The sequence below is a fragment of the Electrophorus electricus genome, chromosome 8 (genome assembly GCF_041902795.1).
Source record: "Electrophorus electricus isolate QZ-2024a chromosome 8, ASM4190279v1, whole genome shotgun sequence".
Classification (NCBI taxonomy): Eukaryota; Metazoa; Chordata; class Actinopteri; order Gymnotiformes; family Gymnotidae; genus Electrophorus; species Electrophorus electricus.
Genome location: NC_137504.1, coordinates 22,079,595 through 22,104,251, shown reverse-complemented (window position 1 = coordinate 22,104,251; position 24,657 = coordinate 22,079,595). Strand labels below are relative to the sequence as shown.

At 41.0% G+C, this 24,657-nt stretch overlaps 2 protein-coding genes and 1 long non-coding RNA gene across 8 annotated transcripts; all 3 read right to left on the bottom strand.

Moving 5' to 3' along the window:
- Nucleotides 1–1,311: 1,311 nt before the first annotated feature.
- Nucleotides 1,312–4,667, bottom strand: sebox (SEBOX homeobox). Its single transcript, XM_027017752.3, has 3 exons — nt 3,103–4,667; nt 2,639–2,841; nt 1,312–2,446 (listed from the first exon to the last, which is right to left on the bottom strand). The coding sequence occupies exons 1-3, from the start codon at nt 3,200–3,202 to the stop codon at nt 1,760–1,762; spliced, it is 990 nt and encodes a 329-aa protein (XP_026873553.2). The 5' UTR covers nt 3,203–4,667; the 3' UTR covers nt 1,312–1,759.
- A 147-nt stretch (nt 4,668–4,814) lies between these two features.
- On the bottom strand, nt 4,815–19,142 carry LOC113582131 (uncharacterized). Of its 6 annotated transcripts, XM_081719510.1 has the most exons (23): nt 18,487–19,139; nt 14,005–14,104; nt 13,400–13,513; nt 13,093–13,248; nt 12,949–12,993; nt 12,611–12,802; nt 12,198–12,413; nt 11,552–11,845; nt 11,131–11,442; nt 10,858–11,028; nt 10,414–10,764; nt 10,065–10,280; nt 9,647–9,775; nt 9,296–9,475; nt 9,041–9,154; nt 8,576–8,848; nt 7,703–7,957; nt 7,543–7,605; nt 7,355–7,418; nt 7,089–7,214; nt 6,865–6,985; nt 6,380–6,531; nt 4,815–6,110 (listed from the first exon to the last, which is right to left on the bottom strand). In XM_081719510.1, the coding sequence occupies exons 1-23, from the start codon at nt 19,015–19,017 to the stop codon at nt 5,984–5,986; spliced, it is 4,302 nt and encodes a 1,433-aa protein (XP_081575636.1). In that variant the 5' UTR covers nt 19,018–19,139; the 3' UTR covers nt 4,815–5,983. The 6 variants fall into 6 exon arrangements, with proteins under 6 accessions (XP_081575636.1, XP_035383392.1, XP_081575638.1 ...); XM_035527499.2 differs by having other exon boundaries at nt 12,949–13,248; nt 18,487–19,138; XM_081719512.1 differs by lacking the exon at nt 8,576–8,848 and having other exon boundaries at nt 12,949–13,248; nt 18,487–19,140.
- Nucleotides 19,143–20,105: 963 nt separating this feature from the next.
- On the bottom strand, nt 20,106–24,202 carry LOC113582127 (uncharacterized). Its single transcript, XR_014124997.1, has 5 exons — nt 23,891–24,202; nt 23,058–23,426; nt 21,510–21,629; nt 21,359–21,409; nt 20,106–21,058 (listed from the first exon to the last, which is right to left on the bottom strand). It is a non-coding gene; the product is annotated as an uncharacterized LOC113582127 (long non-coding RNA).
- Between the last annotated feature and the right edge of the window lie 455 nt (nt 24,203–24,657).

Sequence of the window (24,657 nt, the reverse complement as noted above, 5' to 3'; positions counted from 1 at the left end):
CTGCTGTTAAAAAAAGGTGCACCCTGAACAGGTCTCCCTAGGCGAGATCTCGCCAAAGATTGAGATTTAACTGGCACCAAACTATATGTAAATTAAGGGAATGCAGCACACACATTTGCTGCTAATCCCCATTCTCTGAAAAAAGACAAAATAGACATCAATAGCTAAGTATATTTTTGCAGGGGCACTCATTACATGGTGTACTGGTCAGCCAGTGTGTTATTCTATGTCCTGCTCATAACTAAATAAGCACATATCCCTTCAATATCTCTTCAAGATTAAAGGATGTAAATGCATCTGGAACACACACAATCCAACTCACACAAACTATATCTGAATAAGAATGTAGATTTGACACCTGGATTAGGGGATTTTATTTTATTTTATTTGAAGATTATTTTACAGTTGAGATTATTATGATATGAAGAGATCACTGTCCAGCAGGTCAGGCAAACTGTCAGGTCTGCAGTCAAATTTCCTCTGTAATAACCACAATTGTAATTCACTGTCCAGATCCACAAATCCACATACAACTTAAGCCCCTGTTAGGATGACAGAACTTTAACCCTAAAATTTTACTCATTTAGTCTTTAAGTATATACTTGACTTGCTTTTTATTTGCAACCTGTCCACTTACCAGAGAGAAATATTTTATTACTTAGAAAACAGCACTTGTGCATTTTATTAGGGCTTGACATTATATGACCAATAGCACTACATAGGAGATCAATAAACTAGATGCTATTACTTTTAGGACAAACTAAACAACACTAAAGCTTTCTGAAGGCTTGGCAAGGCCTTTATAAACATAAAATCAAATATAGTGTGACCTTTATAATGGTCTTTTTTAAAAGTTATGATAAAATCCTAACAAACAAGTACATTTTGATGGGTATAGTATACATTGCATTAAGCAATGGTATTAATTATATCATCAAGAATATTCTGAATTATATTGTTCCCTTTTATATTTAATTTTCTTTTATATATTTCAACATGTTTAGCATATATCTGGTTGCATCAAGCTTTGAACATGTTCAGAAATGTTATGAAAGCATGAAATGGAATTTGGAACAAAAAATTGGGACTGTCTATTCAAAGGAAGCAATTCATTTAGACAAAGTAATTAATTCAAAGAAAGCAATATGCAAATACAGGAATAATAAGAATACATACACAAGGTTTTCTGAAAAACAGAAAGTTTTGAGGGGGAAAAAACAGAAGGCCTAAGTGTGAGAAGAAATCACAGAAAATACAGTGAGACAGGATGTGCGTTTTTAATAAATGCACAATACAGGTTGTTGTCTTGTAAATTTTTATTTTCCAGAAACAATAAAATAAGGTATGTAGGTAGAAACTTACATAATATTTTGACATAAATATAAAATGACAAATATTTAAAATACAAATTTAGGCCATTTATAAAGAATTCATCAAAACACACTGCAACATCTCAGATTAGTCTTTATGAATGTCGTCAGATTGCACTACACTTAACTAAGAAAACAAATACCTCAGTATTTCAGTATTAGTAAACTTGCTTCCAAATACAGCGAATTCAGATTAAATATAAAGATTAAACACAAATGGAATGATATCAAGCTAACACAGAACTTTGACACTTGAACCTGAAACTGGGCACTGCCCATGTCACCTTAAAAAAAATCATCATAAAAAAATAAGCATATATACAGATCTTAAGAAAATTCGTGATTTTGAGCAATAGAGGTTGATTGGAAGCTTCTCAGTTCATATGACGTCAGAAGTCTGCCAAATTGGCAACTACAGCAGCACTGTATATGAGGTCAGAGATGTCTCCTAGGGGGGTCTGGGGAAAGGATCCAACAGACTGTTCATGTTTGTGCAGGGGCCCCTCCAAGTAGCTTTGTGCAGCAGGCGAAGGGATCACCTGGTGCATGGACTCAGAGGAATTCCTGTTTGGATTAGCATTACATTGTGCTTTACCTGCATGCCCCGAAAACCCCCCATATGGAGCTGTACTGGCGCCAGTCTGCATGAACTCACTCCACTGGTGCTGGGGTGAAGAGTGGACTGGCCTCCCTATCTGAGCTGTGGACATGGAGGGAGCGCTGGGTGGATTCGCTGGTCTGGTGCCCCAGGGGAGCACTCCAGGGAGGTCAGGAGAGACGGGTGCTGCAGTCGGTGTAGGATGGGGCAGATTCTGAGACCAGGGGCATAGGCCTTGTCTGGCCCAGTTAAGACTACATGGCTGTTGCTGGTGGTGGTTGTTCCTGTTGGATGCCTGGTACCTTTCTGGTCTGCTACTTGGTTCTGGAACAGCAGAAGTTGGAAAACTGCTGCCAGGATGAGAGAAGCTGGTTGCTAGGTTACAACTGGAATTGATTGCTCTAGCTGGACTTCTCTTCACTGGTCTGGTTAGTCTGCCACTTTTGATGCTCCGAGCACGTCTGTTCTGAAACCACACCTGTCCATGGAGAAGACTAGTTAAATAAATTATTACACAAACTAAACAGGTCTGAGTTTAAGTAAGTACACAATGTCCGTAATGATTATAATAAATATCACAGAAATTAACATATATATTATATATACAGTATATGACTTAGAAATTTGGGGGAAAAAACATTTAAAGAAAATTTCAATATGTCTAGGTTACCTGAATTTTGCTCTCGGGAAGCAAAGTGAGGGCGGCAAGTCTCTCGCGCAGAGCGATATCTGGGTATGGGGTTACCACGAAAGCGCGCTCCAACTCAGATAATTGCGCACGGGTAAAAATAGTTCTTTTTCGTTTTCTTTGTCCTTCGGGCTGCCCTGTCCTGTCTGGCTCCGGAGAGGATACTGAGTGCTCGTTTGTAGAATCTGATGAGATAAAATAGGTGAATTTCAGACTGTTTTTCGACTAGTCTGGCAAGTTTTATGAAGCTGTTATAGAAGGGCGAAACATCCCCAAAATCATCTGTTATAAATAATCAAGGATTGGCAGTCTTTCTTTCGTCGTGCTTCAACTAAAACTTATTACTATTAACAAGACTAAAAGTCCTTCAAATATGCATGATACAAATGTGCATAACACAAATAATGCATTATCTGTAAGAAACGTAGTATTTGCCTTGTGCTCACCTGTAAACCGGACCTCGTTTTTGTTGAAGATAATTTCAGTCTCTCCATCTTCATTCATTTTATGTACATAATCAAACGCCTGGTCCACAAACAAAGCCATAATTCCTGACCTGAAGACCTTATGGTTTACTCGCGTGTCCACCCAAACAGCGCCGCAGAGGTTCCCTTATCGTCTGCGCCCAGCACTGAAATGTAGCCCAACTTTCCAAGATCTACCTGCTTTATACTCTAACCTTTCACACCCCAGCGTCCCCACCTTTCAATAAGGTGTTGGCGTATGTGTCACCAGTACCTTGTGTCTGCCCGTGGAGCACGACTTTGTCTGACCTAACAGCCATTCAGACTGGTGTTCGCGCCTTTGATCCGCGCCCCCCTCCCCAACTCCCGTCGAATGACCCTTCACCAGTGCGTCTGACAGCTTTTTAACCGTCTCCAATGGGTAGTACCTCTTGAACAGGAAAGCACAGATAGGCTACGGATGTTGTCTGATGGATATCCTAGAGTAATTATGTCATCGTTGGTCTTTTATCACGCAAAACACCACGCTTTGCACCCGTGCGCCCTTCGAATATCAAAGGCTCATGGTATTTCATCTTTTTGTCTGTCTTCAGCCTTCTTCAGTGATGCACTTTATCCGCTGTGACATTACAGGCCTTAACTATGAAAATAAGACTTTGCACAAATCATTCACTTTATAACCAAAATCCTTGCTTAATTAACAGTAAAATACTGAAGGTGGTGTTTAATCTCTATGCTACAATCAATCGAGGGTTCTCGTAGTAAGACAAACTGTAAACATGTAAGCATGTAAACATGTAAGCATGTACTAAGCGTGTAAACATGTAGGCACGTAGTAAGCATGTAAACATGTAAGCACGTAGTAAGCATGTAAACATGTAGTAAGCATGTAAACATGCAAAACGTAAACACGTGCATGTTATAAGTAGCTTGGTAAATCCTCGGTAAATCCGATCTTCTTCTGTGGATATATCAAAGGTTAAATGATTGTCTGAAGAATGATATTACTTGGGCGGATTAAAAACGGTGGACAACGGTGAGCCCGAATGGACAGTAATCTGAATCAAAGATTATTTGATTACTTTACTAATCTATGTGGTCCAGAACTTTACCCTCATGAACCCCTGTTGCTGTCAACCTGAGGTCTGCTACAAGCGCATTGCGTATAATTTCAGACAGAATGTGGAGGATATTTCCCTGAATTTAAGTCAGATGTTTAATTGTTTTATCGAAACCCCGTTTGATGTCATTTGTATTTGTTTGTGAAGGCATAAAATATATGTAACGTGTTAAACGCAACCTTTCTTTTTAGTTTTCTTTCAACTCCTTGTCTCATTCATTACCATAATTAACCCTGAGTAGGCTACCTGCGCCTGGAATACACAGAACTTCAAAATAGCGGATTGCACAGCTTTTAATATCAACGGCCCATTAATGGTGTCATTAGCGACAATCACAGAGCGGTCTGACCAAGAGGGTGTGAAAAACACAAAACACATCAGATAAAGTTCAACTTTTCCCTCAGCAAAAAAAAGAAAAAGAAAAAAATACATTTACCAGTATAGTTCTATACCAGTATAGAACAGTATAGTGAATTCACACAAATACGTTAAATGTATATAAATGTATACTTATAAGTATGAAATATGATAACTAGCATATTTTATCATCTGTAGTAAACATATACAAAAGAATCAGCTTTTCAGAACAATCATTTATTGATTGACTGATTGGGAACATTGGGGAAAGAAAACAGTTAATTCTTGTTTGTCAGAAATAACTGCTACGTCACTCTTTGTGTCAGTTTTTGATTTTGCTGTACACCTTTATTTGCAGTAAAACCACATTCAGTGGCCTAATATCTCCTCTTTCTGACTCATAATCAAACCACACAAATACTCTCAAAGTTATGATACCCAGCAATCACCCAATCTGTCCCAGGCTCTCCTCAACAGCTTAGACAAAAGGAATTCGCTGTAATGTCCTTCGGTGCAGCACTTAACACAAGTCCTACCTCAGTGAATGGCTTTCTTCAAAAAACCACTGTAGTCACTGATAACCTCCTTCCTTCACCACAATGCAGCAAACCTTTCTCGAATACACAAACCCTTTATTTTTACCTTAAAATCACACTCTGACCCTTTTATGGCCTTTCCAGTAGTCTTTCTCATGATCTCACTCTACTGCACGCTGTAGTATGAAGTGACTCCGAAGGGAAGGCCCAGGGGAAGTAACTATAAAAAAACCATCGAAAGCACCCTTAAAAAAAGCCTCTAGCTTCTCAACTGGCACTCTCAGTTCCTGGCACGCTCTCTCATTCTACATGATGCGCCCCACATGATAAAAGCGCCGTGGCCATGTAGCACTTCAAAGCAGCAGCTTATGACAATGGTTAACTACATGCCAGGGGCTGTGCACAACGCATCACAGCTACAGTAGATATCTCCTCAAATATGCCAACACAGAGACGGGCAGTCTACCAGAATGGGGAATTTGCGTGAAAATTCATGCAACCAGCTTGGAGCAGAATTATGACAGAAATCACAGCATAGCAGTCATCAATTTCTCTAAAAAACTTTCATCATGTCTCCTATCTACTGCCATTATGTTTCAGCTGTTACTGCATGCATTAATACATCATAACATATCTATAAAATTCATACTACAAGAGGATACGAGGCTCAGGGCTGTGCTACAGCACTACTTATAACAACTATAATCATGATTCAGTAGCAGATATTAGCCTAAAGCTAGTTTGGTGTTAAATTGAGCAAGCAATGTTTCACAATAGCAGAAATAAGAAGCAAGATAAAAAAAAAACCTAAAACAGGCCAGCTACAGAGTTGCTGACTGGTGAGAGACGTCACTCAAATCTCCTGAGGTGGTTGTACAGGGATTGCACATATGTAAACACACACATGGGGTCAGGGTTCTTCCCCATGGCCATCATGTCATCCACCTCGATCAAGCGAATGCAGTCTGCCTTCTCTCTGAGAGGGAGTGAGAAGAGTTGTTAAGGTCAGGCGCTCAAAGCAACCCTGTGTAATGTAGACACTCATAGCGACAAACTTACATTTGCATTTAAATAATAATAATGCAACAGTCATAATAATAATACATGTTCATATTCACAAATATTTGTTCACACCCATGCACTCACGCCCACATAACCACACCACACCCCACCCCCAACACACACACAAACATCCATCCATACAAACACACACACACAAACACACACGCACACATACACACTTACTCTGCAGTGGTGAAGGCCAAATCAAGGTTGTGTTTGTGATGAGCTGGGTTCAGCTCGTTGTAATCAAACTCGGTGGGGAAGAAGGAGTGGACTAGAGCACAGAAGGCCATTCCATCAGTCCAACTGGAGGAAAAGTTATGGATATCTATGTGCTGAGGGAAAGACCATGCGGGAGAGACAGAGAGAGAGAGACAGAGTCAGAAAGCGGTGTTAGGTCTCAAGGTTTTTGCTGTACTGAGCACTTAATGGGAAAGGGATAGCAGCCCTGCACGCATGCACACGGCCCGAGGAGGATGGGATCTAGGGAGCTTTTCCTTGCCACTGTCACCCTTGGTTTGCTCACTGGGGGCTTGGACTTGGACATTTGTAAAGCTTCTCTGTGACAACTGTTGTAAAAAGTGCTATAGAAATCAATTTAGGTTTTTGATTTTTTTGATCTGCTCACCCACGTAAGCGTATGTAACCGACCGTGTCCCTTGACCGACCTGGTAGCCGATGGTTTTGGAACAGCACCACTCCAACAGAAGCTGCTTGATGCTGCTGGCACTGCTGACGCCGAAGCTCTGAGACCTCCTTAGCTTAGGCTTTGATTCTGCGGTCTTAGTACTGAGGAGACAAAGGCCATTTTCAGACACAGTTTGGAATGCAGTGTGTGCATTGCAATAAATATCTAAAAATAGTTAAAATAATAATCATCAGATCGAGGAACCTGGCATGCTCAGAATTCATTTGTTCAAACAAAGCCTGCTTGCTCTCGAAGCCCACATTCCGCGGCAAAGTTTGTGACCTCACCAAACTCCTCCCAACGGCCACGCTGTCAGACTTCTTGATTAAACTGCAGATCAAATTGGAATCACATAAACGGAAATGGTTTCCTTACATCAGAATTTCTTTAATCTCTTCCTGTGGAAAATCTATGCTTCTGCTTTAAAAATAACATTTAGTAAAAACACATTGTCATGCTGTACTTCTTACTTTTCCCTGACAGGTTTTGAATCAGAGAAGGGAGTTGGCTTGGAAAACATGGCTGAACTCTTGTCTGAGGAGAAAAAAGAAATGGGATACTGCAATATTTACCATCAATACCATGGTAAAATGTATTTCAAGACACTCAGGTATAGCATGAATGGGCAGTGTGAAACTTTGCCAGAAGAACACATTACCTTCAGGGTTACATAAAACTGTATCTATCTTCTGGCTAGAGGTCCATGGCTTTACTGCAGATACTAGAGTAAACAAATAAACAAACCCATGCAATAACAGCAGAAGAAAAGGGATTTAGGGCTGTTTAATGATTAGGTAATGGGACTATGTTTAACTCACCTGGTCTGCTGGGAGAATCTGTAGTTATTTTAGGAGCTGTGGTACCTGATGCTGATTGGCTGAACAGCAAAAGGTTAAAATGTGGTGCAGAGTTAATGTGTGTTTGTGTAAGGTTGGTTGGTCTGCTGATGGACTTGGGGCTTTTTGGGATTTGGTTGTCTTGGGTGATGTTTTTGTTGCACAGTGCTTGTCCTGACATGGATGTGTATTTGCCACTGAATGATGACGTCATTTCCTGTGGCATTACAGAGTTCCCTGATTGGATGACATAATAAGAACAAGAATCTCATATAAAATCTTAAAAATGATGTTTAAGTGACTTTACCCACTAAAAGTAAATTGCTTAGACAAACTAGTTTTCAGATCATTAAACAGGGATTTGTGGGTAATACCAGTAGAGACAGTTGGGCAGGTTGGGTTGGGTTGGTTGGACATCAATAAAGTCAGCTAAAGGAAATACTAATACTGGTGCATTGCTTTGATAACATGAATAATAATACCCACTTCCCTTCTTTTAAAGGTTTGCTCAATCATTTAATTCTCTAAAAAGAAAAACTAGGCCTACTTTGCTAGAATTTGTTCCCTTTATGGCATATGATTTGAAAGATAAACAATAATGCTAGATCAACTTAATCTGAAATCTAAACATAAGCTTAAATAAATTTCTTTCTTAATAGCAATTCTTTAATAGTAAGTGCTTAAGTAATTCTGCTAAATTCCATAAATGTAAATGTAAATGTAAGTGTTTAGGAAGCATTTCTGTATTTTAGTGCTTTGGGAGGTTTGGTGAATACCAACATACATACAAAATAATGAAAATTAAGAAAAGGGGGAAATAAAAGATGTAGACAAATAATTGCTTGTGTTAATTACCGGAAGTAGTAGAAGGTTTAGCAATTGGTGGACAACTGTTAGTCCTCGGTACTGACGGGCCAAATGCCTTGGACTTTAATGGTGGGGAGGGGTTAGAGAGAGCACAGCTGGGATTGGCTGATCTTCTGAAGGGCTCGGGGCTCATGCGAATCATAGAATTCACTGGAGGTTGGGCTGTTGCTGTGGTTACGGATGCATGGTTGCATTGGCCATCTACAACTGACCTCACTTTCTGTGATGCTGAAGAATAAACTGAGGAATATCCAGAATATTCTAGCCATAAGAGGAAAAACAAAGATAAATGGCAGTTTTGACTAATGGAAAATGTAGTTTTATTTGTGCTATTATGCATGGAATTTCTGACAGCAAGAGAAGAGAGAGAGTGTGAGAGAGAGGGAGAGAGAGAAAGTGAAGGAGGCAGAAAGAGGGAGGGAGACAGAAAGACAGAGAAAATCCAGAACGTACCACTTTCAGAAAGTGATTCTGATCTTCTAGTCAGAGAACTTATTGAGAGCTGAGGTTGGGAAAAAACACGAGACATCCCCAGTGACCTCACTTCCTGTGAGCCTGGAGAGATATCTGATAGGAAGAATATAACATTTGGGTTTTGCTTCTAAAGAACCATCTCATGGTTTCTTATCAATCATTTAACATGTTGATGATGTCCCAGTGATGTACATTACACCATTTCACTGTTCCCACATTTGGAAAGAGCAGTACCTAGTTGTGATGATGCAGACGACAGCTCTGGTTCGTGATTGACTGGTCTCCGCTGAGTTCTAGGGCTCATGGAAGCTATAGAAGACACAGCAGGCTTGGTGAAGGTCGCATGCTGACTGTTTACAGATGACCTCACTTCCTGAGACACAGATGAATATACTGACGAGTAGGCAGAGTATTCTGAAAGAACAATGAATAATAAATAAAGAAAATCATGATGAAAAATTGCAAGCAGTGCTATTGGAAAGAAAAAGACATAATACAGAACAAAGAATAGAAAGTCTCAAAAGAAACAATAACTTGTTTAGTATAATAGTTCCACCTGAAGTAAGAGACATGCATCTGATTTACCACTTCCAGATGGTGATCCTGCACGTTCATTTATTAAACCAACTGACAACTGAGGCTGTGACAAAGTACGAGAAATAGCAGGGTAACTGTCCATGGCTGACTTCACACCCTGCTGTTCTGAAGAGGAATCTGATTGGGCAAGAAAGCAACTATTTCAGTTAATTGTTCAATAAAAGCACAAGGGACAACCTGAAAAGCAGGTGTTAAAGAGAAAACAACAGATTTGCACTGGCAACCTTTTGAGTAGTAATCAGAAGGTTGCCAGTTCAAATCCCACCACAGCCAGGTTGCTGCTGTTGGGCCCCTGAGCAAGGCCCTTAACCCTCCGTTGCTCAAGCTGTGTTCAGTCAGAATTGTAAGACACTTTGGATAAAAATGTCAGCTAAATGCCAAAATAGAAATCTAAACTTGACCTTACGTGGCACTGTGGCTGGGCTGTGGTCGAACGGTGAGGTTTTGTTAGACTGAGCATGAGCCTGGACATGGTTGAGACTGGCACCCTTGATTCGTCTTCTGGGAACATGAGGGCTTATTCTTGTCATGGAGGAAACAGGAGACTGAGGAATAGCCATGGCACCAGACTCTTGATATACATTACTGAGAGATGATATTTTATCTGGATGTGAAGAGTGGTCTGGTGGGACAAAATACAGGAAAAACAATGCTGATCTATTCTGATCTATATTGTATATTATACAATTACAGATTTAATAGTCATTACTAGAATATTTAAAATCTGGCAAATTCAATCATTCATGTCAACGCACCAGAATTAGTAATGACAGATGTAAGTGAAGGTGTAGCTAACTGGCCAAACTGTGCTTTCTTTGCGGGAGTGGGGGATTCAACAGGTTTACAATCAGTGGTGCCAGTTTGGACAGGGTTGAGGTTGGAAGTACGGGAGGGCATGGGGTTTAGGTTGGTGGAAGGAGCCTGAGCTGAGTTAAAGCTTGTTGGCGTAGTCTGAGTGTTTAGGTCCATGTGAATATTTAAATCTGATGCAAGTCTGCTTGCAGGTGAGACAGGAAGTTGAGATTCTGCCACAGACTCTTGTGCTTCAAAAGGTCCGTTAGCAGATGATGTCAAGTTTTCTGAACCAGGGTTATTCACTAGTTGGTCTAAAGAGAAAAAGACGCCATATTTCAGCAAAGCCTGGAGTAAATCTGTAGCTGGATTCAGTAATGGCTTAAAAGAAGATAAAACTCCATTACATGAATGACCAGTTGTGTGGTTAGATTTGATATCTGGTGTTGGCATATATGTTGATTTTAATGGAGCATGGCTTTGGTTGGTTGATCTTAGAGGTTTTGGGCTCATGGGAACAGTCATACTGCCTACAGGTTCTGCATGTTGAGCTGTTGATCTGGGTGCTTTAGAAAAATCTAACAAAAATAACAGAAAATATTTTAATTTCACGAGCCACAAATAAAAAAGAAGGAATATTATTTTTATTTAATCACCATATCTAATGGAGGATTCCAAACCTTTTGTGAAATGGTCAGATGACTGCAATGCCAAGGAAAATGGAGTCACATGCTGGCTGGTTAAAGATGTAGTATACTCAGGAGCTGATAGGCTGAAAGTTGTTGGCCGCCTCCTAGCAACAGGTGAAGCTTTAAATGGTGATGCAGTCACAGCAGGTGTGAATGGAGTGGGGCTTTGGTTGGTTGATCGCAGAGACTTGGGGCTCACGGGTATGGTCATAGTGCGGGCATGTTGCTGTGGAGTTGTCATGACATCCGAGTCAAACTGGATGTTGGCCATTGACCTGACTACATGTGATGGCAATAAGCACTCTGATAGGAACAGAGAAACAAAAAAGTGGCAAAATCTAATAAACACTGAGGGAGACATGCGATATCCACAATTTTACAAAGTAAGAGAAAAGAAAAAGAAAAAGCTCACCAGTTCTAAAGGAGGATTCTGATAATTTTGTTGTGGGATCGATAGGTGTTGTCATAGATAAAGAGGTCAAATTATTGTTTGCAGATGTAGCCACATCTGAAGTTGACTTGCTGAATGGTCTTGGCTCCTTTATGGTGATGAATTGAGCAGCACTTTGATTGGTTGATTGCAGAAGTTTAGGACTCATTAAAATAGTTTCAGTATTGACAGGTAGCTGTGGTGTTGCTGTGGGGACCAGGCCAGTTTCTAGACAACTGGTTAAAGACTTCTCTTTCTGTGACTCCAAAGTATTTTCTGATTTGAGGTAAGAAGGAAAGATGTGATTATAAATATATAATCTCTCACACACACGCACGCACGCACACACACACACACACACACACACACACACACACACACACACACACACACACACACACACACACACACACACATATATATATATATATATATATATATATATATATAGTGTATATATATATAGTGTATATATATATATAGTATATATAGTGTATATATATATATATATATATATATATATATATATATATATATATATATATATATATATATATATATAGTGAAAAACAATTATTGAAAAAAAACTATTGAAAGATTAGCTGTATACAATAGATGTTCCACCCACCATTCCTAAAGGAAGATTCATCTCTAATTACTGATTGCCAAAGCTGTAGTTGTTGCATTGTGTTAGTCATATAGTTTAGCTTGTTTGTTGTTCTTAGATGTCTTGAATTTTTGAGAACAGTCAAGTCACTGATGGGTTGCAGGGATGTTGCCATGGTTGCATTTGGTGTCTGATGACTAGAGATCTTAGACCTTCCTTCTTGTTCTGAGGAGTATTCTGTTTGGGTTCAAATGTCAAAAGCAGGATTTTGAATGATAGAATAAAAAAATTAATGATCAGACTGAGCAATAAACAAAAGAGTGTTTACTGTGGGAACAAAGAAGAAGAAAAATGTAAGAAAAAAGTATACAGTATTGAGAAATATAGTTTTATGGTATACAATTTCACTTCAATTAGCTCTGATGTGGACATACCACCAGTTGCATGGGTACACTGAACTGGTAGAGCTATGGTTTTGTTAAGACCAGAGCTGAGGTTGGTTTGTGTTCTGCAGGTCTTCAGAGGTATGCAGTTTAATGGTCTTCCCTTAACGTCTTCGGTTGTCTGGGGTGGCGCCACTGCGGGCATAGATTCATTGTTGCTTGATAATGCCATTTCCTCGGTCTCTGATGGTAAAAGGGAACCATCACAATTAGAGGTTCTATAGAGCTTTATTTCTATCATGTCATGTTTATGAATTAGCCACTATATCAGAACTATTAGGATATATATAATGTAGGATATATAATGTAGGAATTTGTAGATAATTCACCTGTTTTCAGGAGAGGATCTGTGTCTGGGTTGCCCATGGAGATGTCTGCAGGTGATTGTTCAAACAGGGGACTCTGTTGCATCATGGAAGACTGGACTTCATTAAAGTTGGTTGTAGCACTCTGGGAATATATGTCACCTATACCTTTCTGTGGTGTGGATCTCTTAGAAATAGCCAAGTCTCTTGCTCTGCTCATGGCAGTTATAAGGCACCGTCTTTGGCCCGTGGGTACATGTTGGTTAGCTACTGATGACATCACTTCCTGCGATACCGAGGAGTATCCAGAATATCCAGAACATTCTTAGAAGTAAAGAAACATAAAATAAAATTGCCACCATTTGAATGTTACAACAGAGAGAGTAAAACGGGGAGAGAGAGAGAGAGAGAGAGAGTGAGTGAGTGAGTAGGAGAGAATTAAATGAAAACTGATGTGAAAGAAAATTTCACCCACCAATTCCTAGAGGTGACTGTGGTCTAGGCTCTGTGTTAAGAGGTGGTTGAGAGGATGTCATGATTAAAGAATCTACATCCTGGATAGTGACCAGGGACACGGTTTCTTCAGATTCTTCACACAAATTTGATTGGATAAAAGATGTACCATGGTTAGTTAACAAAAATTAAAAAGCAATTTGAAAGCTTCTGTGATTTTTTTTTACACTTCAGATAAACTTTACATCCTGATAAAGCAGCTGTCAACAAAATTAGTTACTCTGAGAAAAGAAACTATAGTAAGATCCTTGACTTTGTATGCAGCAACTAAAATTTTAATCAGTCTGTTTCAGTGGTTTAAAACAATCAATAAACCTCCTTGCCTGTCAATTGTTTTGCACGAGCATTCGGCAAATAGAAGGGTATTCTAAAGGCTAAGCATGTCTTTGGAGGAAAATGCTTTAAAGGAAGGTTCAAAGTAAGGACTTGGGTTTAAAAGGGTTGTGTTGAGTCCTACCGTGGCTAAGTCTGGCATACGTTAAGAAGAACTGTTACATCAGCTACAGTAGCTTTGAGCTTTCTTTACTGAGTCAAGCTGATGTGCTAACACAAAATGTGTGCTGTTACCTGACACTTTTTCACATTCATTCTCCAGCCCAGCTGAATTTAAGGGGTCCTCCTCCTCTCCCTCATCCCCAGCCTCCTCCTCACCCTCTCTGCTCATCAGCTGAAGGAAGAGACAGAAAAAAGAGAAGAAAAAGAGACAATGTTGTGAATTTATAAATTCAGTTTGGTTACAAACAGTAACTGGTCACAGAAGGACAGTAGACAAATAGCTAATTTGCATGTAAACTGTAGCCAGTGCCAAAGAATCCAAGTGTACATTTTGCAACCCGTTTTGTAATCAGCATTGTGCCTTTTATGTATAGCCATGTGTCTGCTAAATAAAGAGACTGAAGGCGTGAGCCAATCTGCAGGGGGAGTTCTCGCCCTCGTTTCCAAATTATCCTCGGGGAGATAAGTAGGAAAATTGACTAATTCTGAAGAAGATGTGGTCTTGTGTTTCTGGTACGCAGTGGTGTGAATATATCAGACAGAGATCAGAGTTAATCTGAAAGTAAGTATGCACATTTGAGAAAAAAGCATGCATGGTTGTTAGCTAAGTACAAATAACCCGGCGGGCTAAACTGGGGGCTAAAGTTCCATACAAGGAACTCTTTCGATGTCTTGAAAAGAACACATATGCCCCTGGTGGAGGGAAACAGAACTGCAGGGTTATTTTAGTACAGCGGGAGATAATTTGGCTATTTTATTTAATTATTGTGATGTTTACCTAACATGAGCAATACTGAGCATGTTTAATTTTCTGTGACCTCTGCATAATTTCATTAGATAATTGTTATTTGTTGTTCATTTTTATTTGTTGCCTTTTTTGCAATAAAATTATAGTTGAGACTACTTGCTCAATAGATTTTGTCTACTTTGCATAAGCAGCATTCTTATACCTTTTCCAGCCTATGAACACCCACTAGTCTAATGAGTGCATCTATCAGCTTTAAACACTGGAATCCCCTTGGGAGAGCTCAAGAAGCAACTGTGTTGTTTTTCAAATAATATCTATGTGCCTTGAGCAGGTCTATTTCTGACCATGTATATTTCAGTAAAATATACACTTCACTGTACTGTACACTGTACAATTCACTGTACAGCAGGAACATTCACTACTTTTCAGCAGAGTACAAATATGAGTATAAGGATATGTACATGTGCCTTTGTATGAATAGCATGTCATTTTATATTTGTGATATTTATAGACTCAAAACAAATGATTATTTAACTGCAGTAACACTCAAATTATTGAAAAAAAACCCACCCACTAAAACACTAAAACAGGTTGGTTTGTTTTTTTGGGGGGGGATGGTTGTGTGTGTGTGGGGGGGGGTGGCTGTGTGTGTGTGGGGGGGGGTGGCTGTGTATGTGTGTGGGGTGGCTGTGTGTGTGGGGGGGTGGCTGTGTGTGTGGGGGGGTGTCGGTGTGTGTGTGGGGGGGTGGCTGTGTGTGTGTGTGGGGGGTGGCTGTGTGTGTATGTGGGGGGGTGGCTGTGTGTGTGTGGGGGGTGGCTGTGTGTGTGGGGGGGTGGCTGTGTGTGTGTGGGGGGGTGCCTGTGTGTGTGGGGGGGGTGGCTGTGTGTGTGTGTGTGGGGGTGGCTGTGTGTGGGGGGGGGTGGCTGTGTGTGTGTGGGGGGGGTGGCTGTGTGTGTGTGTGGGGTGGCTGTGTGTGTCTGTGGGGGGGGTGGCTGTGTGTGTCTGTGGGGGGGGTGGCTGTGTGTGTGTGGGGGGGGGTGGCTGTGTGTGTGTGGGGGGGGTGGCTGTGTGTGTGTGTGTAGGGGGGTGGCTGTGTGTGGGGGGGGTGGCTGTGTGTGTGTGGGGGTGGCTGTGTGTGGGGGGGGTGTCGGTGTGTGTGTGGGGGGGGTGTCGGTGTGTGTGTGTGGGGGGTGGCTGTGTGTGTGGGGGGGTGGCTGTGTGTGTGTGGGGGGGTGCCTGTGTGTGTGGGGGGGGTGGCTGTGTGTGTGTGTGTGGGGGTGGCTGTGTGTGGGGGGGGGTGGCTGTGTGTGTGTGGGGGGGGTGGCTGTGTGTGTGTGTGTGGGGTGGCTGTGTGTGTCTGTGGGGGGGGTGGCTGTGTGTGTCTGTGGGGGGGGTGGCTGTGTGTGTGTGTGGGGGGGTGGCTGTGTGTGTGTGGGGGGGGTGGCTGTGTGTGTGTGTGTAGGGGGGTGGCTGTGTGTGGGGGGGGTGGCTGTGTGTGTGTGGGGGTGGCTGTGTGTGGGGGGGGTGTCGGTGTGTGTGTGGGGGGGGTGTCGGTGTGTGTGTGTGGGGGGGTGGCTGTGTGTGTGTGTGTAGGGGGGGTGGCTGTGTGTGGGGGGGTGGCTGTGTGTGTGTGGGGAGTTGGCTGTGTGTGTGTGTGTGGGGGTGGCTGTGTGTGGGGGGGGTGTCGGTGTGTGTGTGTGGGGGGGTGTCGGTGTGCTTGTTTCTGCAGTAGGAACAGCTGGTCATGGGGAAAGAGAGATAGGATACAGCAACTCAAACGGAAATTTTAGAGTGTGTCAAGCTCAATGGAACTCCCCCTCTTAAGTTCTTAAAGTCTAAAGATAGTCGTAACATCTAAACCCCTTCTAAATTGTATTACAAACTGGAGTTTCATTTCAACTCATCTCTGTACCTGCTACAAATGGGACAAACTTTGAATGTGGATTGAGTTTTGGGTGATATGATCCATATGCATGTAAGTCAAGTGTAACTGCTCGGGCTTGTTTGATAGCCTGGATATTGGGTTTACAGCTGTGTGTGTAAACATGCATTTTCGATGCAGGAATATATACTTAACATTAAACTATTGTCGGGGTAGACATGTTAACCATTTGTGCAAAAATAAATCTTTTTTTTTTTTTAACTATTATCGGGGTAGACATGTTAACCTTTTGTGCAAAAAGGAATCTTTAATTTCAGGTAAAAATGAATGTTATGTTGCAACCTGATTCAAGGTAAAAGCTTTTGGGTAAATGCAGGAGTGACTTCAATATGCATTCACAAAAACATGTAACAATAATCTTAATTCTCATTACTCTCTGATCCAAGGATTACATTGCTACCCAAATGGAAAGCCAGATGGGAACAGTCAGAATTTTGCAAAAAATTCCAAAACGCCTTCTTGCTTTCTCCCATATACAGTATCAGTCTAAACAACATTACCAATAACAATAACATCAATTACTCTAATAATGTGACAAGAAGGGGCTGGCTCAATGGTAGCTCAATGGTTAAGATAGACAGTGGTAGTTTGGCAGTTAATGTTGACAATGGTATCTTGGTGATTATGGCAGAAAATGGTAGCTCACTGTTTAAGGTACTCAACTACTAATCAGAATTTTGTCAGTTCAAGCTCTACCACTGCCAAGTTGCCCTGGTTGGGCCCCTGAGCAAGACCCATAATCCTCAGCCACATTTGTAAGTTGCTTTGAATAAAAGTATTGGCTACAAATTGTAATGTAAACCAAGGCAGACAATCAGTTATTGGATAATGGACTTCAGAGACCATATAGAAGTAATTTATGGGGGGTGTGGGGATGCATCAATGAGCCTTACTAAAAATATTAAAGCTTTTTACACTAGTCAGAGGCGGGGGGGGGGGGGATGCGTGAGACTAATCATCACATGACATCTGTGACCAAAAGGGAGAACCATGTCACACCACATGAAACATCGGTTGAAAACCACAGCTGTTTTCACAGGCACAGAGACACCCAGGCAGCTCCAATGTATCCCCTGACAGAGCTAAACTGAGCTAAGTGTTCAAGTTTATAACACACGTTCAAGTGAAGTCTTTGCACTGTAGGCCCACAACAGGGAGGAGGGTTAAAGGTGATTGAAGGCCACTGTCATGCCTGCATGGCTAAGCAGTCCGCTAAGAGATCGGCGTGAGCTTGTAGAAGGACTGGACGGCAAAGCTCTGGGTGTGGTGAATGACACTGACAGCCTAAGGATGCACCATCAGGCCACACCCAGAGCTCACACAGAATGTTAGGAACAGCCACAGAGCTCCCCATCATAAATCAAAGAAGGAACACGGCTGGCTCCTGGTGTGAGCTATATGTTGTGATTTATGCTAGATATGTGGAGTCCAAGTGTGTTTGCAAGCCAGAGAACGCTGGTTTGTGAAATTGCTCACCGTGCACACAGAAAACAGGACTTTGGCCTACCAATCATGAGGTTTCATGCACAGGACAATGTGAGATCTTTCTGAACATTGTAAACCATCTATCTATTTAAAAAAAAAGCAAGTTTACAATAATACAGAAACCCTGTGATTGATTTCAGAAAATCTCTGTAACTACTAAAGTGCACTTATAGTTTCAGACAAATCATTGCCAAATTGCAAACTAGATCTTATTCATATTTAGAGATAGCTGTCATTCTTTGACATTTTGAAATGTTTGTGATCTTCTTCCTGAATGTTTCCACACATCAGAGCATTTCTGTACTTCAGATAATCTTCACTGACCATTAAAACATCAACCTGTTGAAGCATAAACTGCACGAATAAATAATAGCTTACACTGGCCTGATAACTGGCATCCATTATAACAGTGCTGCCTACAGATGCAGTGGTGGAGCTCCGGGAAGAGGTAGATATTGAATCTGCACACACAGACCCAGGGCCTGAGTATGTACTGGCCTGATCATCCATTTCACCTTCCCCTCCAGGGGATGCAACACATGGACTGCAGCACTGACTGCCCTGCTTCTTAGTTGCATTTTGAGTTTGGCTGGTCTGAGGAGCCTGGATATCCACATTTGTCGTGGAACCCGACTGGATCTGCATCCCCGGCAGGGCGTCCACCAGTTGGGCAAGGGCCTCTAGCCTCTCCTTTAGCTGCTGGTTCTCTTCCTGGAGCTTGGCGACCGTGCTGGCCAGGGGCTCTGTGTCCCTGCATGCTTCCTCAAGCCGCTGCTCCACAGCCCTCTTGAAGGCGGCGACGTCCACGTGGAACTCACGAACGACAGTGCGCAGCGCCCGCTCGAACCTGGCCAGCAGGGAGCGGCCGTCGTCGCCCTCTCCACCCGCCGCCACCAGTGCCGGCTCCATCACAGCAGAACGCCCGGAGGCGGGCGATGCATGCAGATGTTAGCAGGCGTCTGTCTGCGTCCCCGCCAGCGGGGTGTGTGAGGGGCAAGTGCGCTGCCAGGGCTCTTCGTCTCCTTGAACCCTCCTCCCAGGAGATGACAGCAACATGCCCTATTCAGGTGACAGAGGTGGGACTGAGAGGGACACAGTAGGGACAGTCTGGATCTCGGGTCTCCGAGAGGGAGCTAATTTTAGAGTGTATGTGCCGGCTGCGGCTAGTCTTTAAATTTTCTTTTTTTTTGGGGGGGGGGGGGGGGGGGGGGGGGCTTCAACTTCAACTTAAACTTAGCAATAAAGAATATGTAGGCTTTTCAAGTTGAAAACTAGTGCTGGGTGATCCTGCTATTTAAAATAGCAAAAGAAATAAAACTCTGCTTACATTTTATACCCCAGTAAATCATCAGTTCATCTCAGTTCAGTTAAATGCATGTATTTCTCCAACCTCTCCACTGCTGCACACCGGTGAACTGATCTGAGCAGTTATTTACTGTTTGTGCCACCTAGTGGTCATTTTGTCTGCGCCTTTTCAGTTTTTTTTTGTCTGTCCCTGAGTGGTTCGTGCACCAGATGGGACTCATTCGTCTGAATTCACTGAATTCAGACTAGATAACTCCATATCTGTAAAAGCATCTGGATTAATTCTTAGGACATGTTTTATGTTTTTCTGGTTTTCTGTTGTACTTTCCTGTTGGGTTTCTTGGCTTCTTATTATTACTTATTTTGTTCTTAATGTAGGGAGTGGTGTCAACCAGAGAAGGATGAGTAATTTCCTCACGAATTTACATTGTTCTGCTTTCCACTGTTACATTTGGTTTGCTTTATATATATACAAACAAAAATAGTGTTCTGAGATTAATACATTTTTTGCTCATCTTACTATACTTATAAGTTTCATACTATACTTATAACTTATAAGTTGCCATTAAATTGTTACGTGTTAGATTCTTGCTACATACTATAATAAAATAGCATTATTAGTTTTTAACAAGAGCCAGTATGTTATCTGTATAGATGTAGAAATTAGACATGTAAAGCATTGCAATCAGATTTTCATTTAATTATTACACTTGCATTAAAATATTTTGCTCAAATGTTGCTGTGGATTTTTCAGACCTAGCATTGCATATATGTTTTGCTCCAAATTAAGCATTCTACACACACACACACACACACAGAGTCACGCACACACACACACACACACACACACAGTCACGCACACACACACACACACACACACACACACACACACACACACACAGCTATATTATTTGAAATTAGCTGACATTTTCTTATGCACAAAGCCACATATGCAAACAAAACAAAACCACAAAAAACCCCAAATACCCAACAAATCTACAAATTTGAATTCTTTTCTAATATTGTGGCTGTTATATGTATATCACCAGCTGTTATATATCATCAGAGTTATATTGAGCTCCATTTATATAGAATGAAAATTATCCAGTGGAGACTAGAGACAGTTATCCAACATCTGACATTTTGGAAACAAACTCATGAATATGTGTCTGTAACATTACTAGGAGTTAGAAGTCAGCAGACAGCATGAGTGTCTGCTAATGTACTGGTGACAAAAATGAGACATTTCTATTTTTAAGCAGTTAACATCATCATCTGGTAACATCCTTTGTGAGTAGTTGTAGAATAAGTACAATAACTGCAATAAAATGATCCCATGTATATGATTAAATTAAGTAAGTTCAAAGATTTTGAGTGACAGCATTTGTTCAGAGAGGTGACATGTAAGCATTATAACAAATCAACTTGTAACTCTCGGAAGCATAAATACAAGAAGTATATAGAGAGTTGGAAAGTCCAACAGTTTATATTAAACTGCAAATACATTCACATTTACACACACATCAGTATTGTAGGTTGGCGTATATCTCCTCAGATCCCACATCAGATCTGGTCCCACAGCAGGCACAGACGGAACTATGATTTTCAGGCTCGTTGGCATAAACCCCACGTTCAGATTCAGCAACTTAAATGAAGAGATCAGTCACAACAAGTAAAGCTTTTATCATAAAGAAGAGTTTAGATATACAATTTGATAAGGTTCTCCAGTTCCAATCTTGTAAGATCACATCATCGCAGATTGATCTGTTTACAATGTTGTGGGTTAACACATACACTCCTAACTGCACATACAGTGTTTCTGCTGGTTAGCAATTAGGTCTCTTAAATGATAATGAACAATAAATCCATAATTTGTAAAACCAGGCTATTAAAATAGAGATGAAAATGTTTTCAATTAAGCAGTCTTATCAGTATTAATACTCACCAAACCAACTGTTGCCTTTCCTTTCATTGAATTCTATATTCTTCTCCTTCCCTGTGCAAGAGAAACAGAGCACCCTCTCTGATTGGTTGACAAACATCTTCATTCTGGAATTAATTCATTTTTCTCATCATATAAATTGAGCAACACTCACTGGTTCTTGTCCGGTGCAAGCAACACAGTGAAACCACAAGAACAAGAAGAGCGACTGCTCCTCCCCCAGCTATGAAGGGCCAGTTCTGCACCAAAGCATTCTGGGTATGAGACCCTTTCACTGAAAAATAGAAATGAAATGAAAACTTTATAAATTTGTGACAAAGATTGAGCAGGTGATAATAGCTTATAGTGAATGCAAATAATGCCAAAAGCAATGTATATGGCAGACATATATACATATATTGATCAGCCATAACCTTGAAACTATCTGCCTAAATATTGTGTAGGTCCTCTGTACCACCAACATGGTTCTGACCCACTGAGGCATGGACTCCAAAAGAGCTTTGAAGGTGTCCTATGGTATTTGGTACCTTTAAGTTCTGTTAAGGTGCGAAGTCAGACCTCCATGTATCAAACTTGTTTTTCCAGCAGATGCTTGAACAGATTGAAATTTGGGGAACTTGGAGACCAAATCAACATTATTAGGGAATACTGTTGCCATGAAGGGGTGTACTTGAGGTACAAAAATGTTTAGGTAGGTGGTACATGTCAAAAACTTCCACATGAATGACAGGATCCAAGGTTTTCCAGCAGAACTTTGTGTCCAGAATATACGGCCGGCTTGCCTTTTATCCATAGTGCATCCTGGTGCCATCTCTTACCCCGGTACGCAACACACACACACACACACACACACACACACACAGAGTCCAGTTCTGATGCTCGCATGTCCATTGTAGTCACTTTTGGTGGTGGTCAGGGGTCAGCACGAGCACTTTTTTACCTAATAATCTATCCTGTCTTTCTGCTGAGGTACACCTGAACCATCATCTCATTGAGCCATTGACTCTGTTGTAGCTCCTCCTGCATCCTGGCTACTTCCCTTGTTGTGGCTCCTCCCACCTCAATCACCACCCACATCCCCTTCTCCACATCCCTGGTTCCTTCCACTCCCAGAACATCAAGAATGCTCTAGGCTGACTGGACAGCTGTTTCTGTGTGGTTCCTGCACCAGATGGGTTGTAAAATGTGCTATATAAATTTCACTCACTTTATCCAGTCCAGAGTTACACAACAGCATACAGCATCAATGTGTGTTCTGACACCCTTCTATCATAGCCAGCATTAACAGTTTCAGCAATTTGAGCTACAATAGCTCTGCTGTGGGATTGGATCAGACGGGCTAGCCTTCAAGCCACTGTGCACCAGTGAGGTTTGAGCACCCATGACCCAGGTACACAAGCTATCCTTCTTTGAACCATGTTTGGTGGCTATTAACCATTGCATACTGGAAACATACTACAAGCCCAACACAATTTGGCCCTTGTCAAAGTCACTCAGATTCTAGTTCTTTCCCATTATTCCAGCTTCCAAAACATGAACATACCAACATGTGAACATCCCACTTCTTAACAGTTGCCATTGTAAAGAGGTTATTCTTTGAATAACTGATGTTATGGACTTCACCTGTCACTGAATTTAATGTTGTGGCTGATGTATATCCAGAACATAATGTGCTTTAAGAATTAGTGAAATATAAACTCACCTGTATGTAAGACAATCTCCTGGTAAGCAATGCTGCAGTTTGTCCCATTAAACAGCACACAGCAGTAGAGACCCAGATCAGACTGGTTCACTTTATGGAGAAGGATGGAGAAATTTCCAGATTCTGAGAGTTTGGAGAATGTTTTAATACGTCCGTTTTTGCTATTCCAGGACCTGACGTCACCCTGCAGAGTGATCTCCAGTAGATTAGGTATTGCTTTATTCTCCTGAGTCCACACTGCTCCTATATCTGCAGTCATGTCTGATCCGAGGAGGACCGGTTCAAAGTAACATGGCAGCAGAACATCAGTCCGCAGCTCAGTAGTTTTGTTAATTTTGTTTACAAGTTTTTTTTTGCATAGGCTCTCACCTGTTGTGAAACAATAAAACATAAATGTGTTAAACATTACATTAAATTCACTAACTAATTTTGCTTGAACATTACAAAAAGTGAAAGCTTTCATTTTTTCCAGAGTGACTCTACTTCCACTACAAGCACTCAAAAATCATAAGCTGGCACAGTGAAATTCATGTATTATAGCTTAAGGTGTTTGTGATGACTTTGGGAAACTGCATCCTGCAAGGTTAAAAAAAACAAACAAACAAACAAAATAGATTCTAATATTTAGCATTCTAATCAATAATACTGGGGTTGTTTACTCACATTTAATATGCTAATATACTATTAAATATACTAATTTAATATTCTTCCTTCTCTTAGAAAAGAAGAATATTCCAATTTGGTGTTATTTGAATAAACAAATTTTCTTTTTGAAATATAAATTAATAACAGCCATATTTGTTTAACACAACAATGAAAAAACAGTAACTTACCACTTATATGTAAAATATGCTTTAAAGACAGCCACATTGCCCAAAACATAATGCCAGAAAACATTTTCTAAATATATATATAGTACGGTGAAACGTGTTGTAGCAGTGTAGAGATCATTTACCATGCATTTGTGAGTGTTCAAGGACAAGACTGTCCCCACTTCCGGAACATTCTATTTATCATGTTTTCCTAATGTGGTATACATATGTGTGTGGGTATTTTTCTGCACACATAGGAAGTGCATAGCAGTGCATTTATATTTTTAATTCACTAAAAAGGCGAAGTTGGTATTTTAATGCTTAATAAAAATAGTAATGAAAAAGTAGAGTTACTGTACAGTTTTGGGGTTTGCAGTTTGCACTAATTATTTCAAAGAGCAGCAGAGGACATGTCCGTAACAAATATCCAGCCTTGTCACTTTTAAGTCACACACAGGAGCAAGAACAACAGTACTTTTTGGGTCAAGAGAAAGTAGATATACAAAGAAGCAGATTAACAGTAATGACACTGTTGAACTGTAATCTTTTTATTTACAGTGCTTCCTGTCATCACTGCATGTCGAGCAACTAAGGAAGCATGTGCTCATAACCATGACGTATTCATTTGCCCTGAAAGAAACTAGCGTTCATCACATTCCACAGGCAACTCTAGGCTTCCTCTGCCCAACCAGCTCACTGTGGCTACATTTGCACCTACCTTTACAAAGTGGCAAGAGCATGTTCTGTTGCTGTGAAAACATGTCAAACGAGAATATTTTCATCTTTTC